The following is a 4,475-nucleotide window of genomic DNA, read 5'->3' on the forward strand; positions in this document are numbered from 1 at the left end:
CGTTGGCAAGCACAGGGACTTTGGGACTAACGCTTGCAAGATTCGGGGGACTCGTGACTCCATGATGCCAAGGTGTGGAACAATGACCGACACTTCAACGCTAAGGATGTGCGTGCAAAGCAAAGGTACTGTTGACACGCTCGCTGTCCAATGATTGGCCCGTGATCCAAGCCAGAAGCACCAACTGCCGGGGCGTTCCGGCCGCCGACCGTGGCCGGGTCGATTTTTTTTTTTTTTTTCAGGAGCCCAAGCAAGCGCTGATGGCACAGCGCTCCAAAATCAGCTCCACCACCAGCCACTGCGCCTGCAGTGACACGGCAGCGCTGGCACCCCCTCCTGCCTACAATTACAGCTTCCGTTGCATCAGGCCACCCGCGGTGAGCCACTGGGGCAGACAAGCCGTACACCAGCCGCCTAAAAAAAAAAAAAAAAAAACTCGAGCGTCCAAGAGAGAGAGAGAGAGAGAGAGAGATATCGTAGGTTTGGCACGAAAATGCAGAGATGAACCAGGATGTGTGATTTTCATAGTAGACGCTTCAAAGCCAAATGTAGAGATGGCACTGAAACATGTTGTCAAACCAGAGCTTGTTGACGCACCCGACTCTTTAGCGTCTGTCAGCAAAAAAAAAGGTTCTGCGACGCGGCAAGCCTCGAACACGCTATATGTTTACGCATATATAATAGAAGATGCAGCAATTTACGTAATATAGTAACGTTTCAACGATTTCTATTTTATGACTTTTTGAAGAAGTAATATCAGTTTGTGTAGTTTTCCTTGTTGGCTTGCTCTGGGCCACAAGTTGAAACGGCAGCGAGCGGGGGTGCAAGCGCGACAGGCGCCCGGCACGGGTCAAGGGGGCCTGGATCGGTATGCAGCCAACATGAAGAGCAAGTGTACACCACTGACGGGCCTGTGTACCATCCTACTCCTGGCCAATGTTGCCCTCTCCATCTTCCTCCTGGCTTCTCGAGGTGCGTGAGGCGAGCTCCCGCGCCCTCGCCTCCCCTCCCTTCTTCCCCTCCTGCTCTCCTCTCAATCCCTCCCTCTCCCTCTCCCTCTCTTTCCCCTTCTTGCCCCGCTCTTTCACGCTTGCGGCTCATCTCACTTATGATCATGTTCAGGCTGGGTGCGATACGAACTGGGCCAGTATACGGGGCGCTTCGGCCTGTTTGACTACCAGCTCAACGGCAATACACGCGACTGTTGGTGCCGCGCACTTTGAAGCCCTCCATCGTTTTCCTCCTCCTCGCGCCTTCTCGGACGTGCCCTGCGTCTGCGCGCACCGCTCACGCTTTCAATATCCGCCGTTGTCATTGCGCCGCGCGCCTGCCGTCTCATACGTAGATGGTGACGACCAACCCAGCTTTTCGGTGGCTACGCTCATGGTCGCAATGATTGCCTTGGCCATATTCCTGGACGTTCTGGTGCTTGGCATGGTCTTTGTCGCCAACCTGAGTCATGCACCTTGTGAGCCCCCGTATCTGCCTCGTTGGTCGCCTGTGCGCGGCTCGCGCATGTCACTAAATCTACCTCTTCTGCCGCTCGTGTGTTTCTCCGTGGTTTGAAATTTCTCGCACAAAACAGCTCTCATGTGGACGCTCGGCATGACGGCGGCCTCGAGTAAGAAATCAATGCATACGCACCCTTGGTGCCACATCTGGCCCGTGAAACGGTCTCATCACATGACTGTGCATGCCTCCGTTTCCCAACCTACGCTCTCGCCCCTAGCATTTCTCAAGACAATCATCATTGTCGTGTTTGGAGAGTGGTATCGCACCAGCAGCGCCAGCGAACTCTTGCTCGTTGGCGACTTTTACGTCGGCCCCTGCTACATTCTCGCCCTAGTCTCTTCTCTGACCAGCCTACTGCTCATCTTTCTCATCTTCAAAACCCGCTAGCCACAGCGCTGTGGGTAGTACGACAGTCTCATGGCCTCTACGGTGTGTGGGATGCTACCTGCGGGGTGTGGGATGCGACCTGCTTTGGCCCAATACCCGTGGTGCTCAACCATTGCACAGGGCTGGGTGTTGATTCTTGTCCATCTGCACGCATGCTATTTCAGATTGGTGATCCCCATGCTCTTAATCGCCACACGTTTCCGACCAAACTTTATTTTTGCAGTGCTTCCTCGCCGTCAGTGACGTACACGCTGAGTCAAGCAAGCTCGTTCCTAAACGGCACTCGCGCGTGGCGGGCACAGGTGGGCAGCAGGAAGATGGCAAAAAATCTTTAATATCACGAGTAACCGTCTCTGCTAAAAGTTAATTAAGAGTATTATTTACAACGCCATATCCCTTTCATCGATTGGACTTGACTTTTCAAACCTTTGCAATGCCGAGCCCTCGGCATGGCCCATCAATCGTTTCCGCAACCTAAACCTTGTCTTGAATGGTGTCCATATGACCAAGACCCTTTTGGGCCTTTGGAATAATTTCGTGGGCCCTTGGTCTTGGACCCGTGCCATCAACATCCATGAACGACTTTTGAAGCCCGTCGATTGTGGCACGTCTTTCGGTGGCGCTGTGGGTGCGTGGCTGTGCACATGTTTTTTAAGTAGAATGAAGAGCGGGACGCACAGAGAGACAATGAAGGAATCATGCGCTCCAGCGATCTTGTATGTGTGCCGTAACTTTTCAGCGTGTGGACGTCGTTGCTGTTGGGGAAAATTCAAAAAGTTAAATTCGCACGTCACAAAAAGCCGACTCAGTTTAAGCTAATACTATTCTCCCGCACCCCTCCCACCTGCCTGCCCACGATCATCTCGGATCGACTCGAAAACAAAAGGAATTCAGATAGAAAAAAAGAGAGCAACTAAAACCCGTCCTGGCCCAAAACTCGCAGCGTCCATTCGAGCCCGAGGAACACCACGGCGTTGGCCGGAAAGCTGCGCACCAGCGCCGCATCAAACCCTCGGTAAAAGGCCCGCACACCTCCTACAAAAGGACAAAAAAAAAAAGCAGTTTGGCAAGTCAGTGGTACGCCCTTCAATACCTTCACCTGACCTTTCACACCCGGCCTCTGCCTCCATGGGCAGCCCATCAGCTCTCTCACAATGAGCGTTAACAGGCAGCACGCACCGTCTTGGTAAATGTGGCGAATGGCCTGAGGCACGGTCAAGGGGGTGCGGCTGGTCTGAATACGGGTGCGGACCGTGTCGACGGGAAAGTTACCGCCCCAGAAGCACGCCCCGGCAAAACCGCCAGCCATGATTGTTTGCCACGAGGCCAGCGGGCGGCCGTCGTTCCAGTGGTTGAACTGACGCTTGATGAGCTCGTACGAAGTAAAGTAAAAGGGGGCGCCCACAACACGGGTGCCGACAACAATGGGGTAACCCTTGAACAACCCGAGCGGGCCGCGTTGGGCGACAGTCTGACGCATGACATCCCAAGGGCCAGAGTACAACCGGCTCACGCCAGCCGACTGATACTGCAACGTGCTCTGCTCGCAGACAGCCACAAAAAAAAAAAAAGGGTGGGGGGGGGGGGGGGGGGGAAGGAGGTGGTGTAAGCCAAGGCCAGGAGCAAGATTGAAGCTTGAAACAAGGACACGTGGACTCGAGGAAGAGGGAGCGGAAAGATGAATCATACCTTGACATATTCGACTGGTGTCAGAACGAGGCCGTAGACGGGCGCCGTCATGATGGCTGCCAGGACCACCTGCCAGATGACACATGCCTAGCGTTGGCGAGAGTGGCACTGACCGCGCGAAGATATTCGGAAGAACAAAGGACAGGGAACGTGCCTGGGGGCCAGAAAGCTTGAGCGGGGATTCTGCGCCACTGAGATTACAGACAAGGCGCTTCATGGTACCGTTGACCGAGAACATGACACCGTTCAAGACCCCCGCCATGAGCATGGGGGGCAGGACACCCTTGTACAAACCCGTGATGCCCTAGGAGCAAAAAAAAGAAAAAAAAAAAAAACAGGAAACCCATCATAGCTGGAAAGTGAGGAGAAGCTGGGGAATCGGGCATGGCGGCTGTCACTGATTGGGAAAGGTGATCAAGAGGTGCCACGCTAGGACGACAAACCTCTTGTTGAAGCGTCTGCCGAAAGCAATTCCAGGAAGTACCGTAGAGGCGGGTGCCTTGCTCGCTTTGCATGCGCACTTTGACCGTATCCAGCGGGTGGCCCACGAGCACTTGCAGGATACCACCAACGGTACCACCCAGCAATTCACCGAAAAGCTTTTGCCTCTGCTGTTGAGGTGTCGGCGGAGGCAAGGCACTGTCAGTGCCAGTTTTGCTGCCGTTGGTCGCGGCCATGATGTCAGTTGCTGGGGCCTGGCTGCCGAGAATGTTGATCAACCCTGCCAAATTGAAACAAGAAGCCAAGGTGAACAGGCGAGAAGTGGCTGGAGTAAGGTGTGTGGATTGGCCGTCGCATTGAATCTCGTGTGGCCCTGCATTGCATGGACACACTTGTCAACCCTCGGCTCGGATCAGCGCACATCAAGTTCACCAAAGCCAGGCACG

The 4,475-nt window shown here is 54.4% G+C and overlaps 2 protein-coding genes across 2 annotated transcripts; one reads left to right on the top strand and one right to left on the bottom strand.

Moving 5' to 3' along the window:
* Nucleotides 1-881: 881 nt before the first annotated feature.
* Nucleotides 882-2,281, top strand: MONBRDRAFT_34140 (uncharacterized protein; the record flags this gene model as incomplete). Its single annotated transcript, XM_001749383.1, has 6 exons — nt 882-972; nt 1,123-1,203; nt 1,346-1,468; nt 1,586-1,621; nt 1,730-1,941; nt 2,123-2,281. The coding sequence occupies 5 exons, from the start codon at nt 882-884 to the stop codon at nt 1,897-1,899; spliced, it is 501 nt and encodes a 166-aa protein (XP_001749435.1). The 3' UTR covers nt 1,900-1,941; nt 2,123-2,281.
* Nucleotides 2,282-2,812: 531 nt separating this feature from the next.
* Nucleotides 2,813-4,265, bottom strand: MONBRDRAFT_11618 (uncharacterized protein; the record flags this gene model as incomplete). The annotated part of the gene is made up of 5 exons (XM_001749443.1): nt 2,813-2,934; nt 3,079-3,439; nt 3,589-3,657; nt 3,794-3,892; nt 4,032-4,265. The coding sequence occupies 5 exons, from the start codon at nt 4,263-4,265 to the stop codon at nt 2,813-2,815; spliced, it is 885 nt and encodes a 294-aa protein (XP_001749495.1).
* Nucleotides 4,266-4,475: the final 210 nt, after the last annotated feature.

Source organism: Monosiga brevicollis, genomic scaffold, assembly GCF_000002865.3.
Source record: "Monosiga brevicollis MX1 MONBRscaffold_30 genomic scaffold, whole genome shotgun sequence".
In the NCBI taxonomy this organism is placed as follows: domain Eukaryota; class Choanoflagellata; order Craspedida; family Salpingoecidae; genus Monosiga; species Monosiga brevicollis.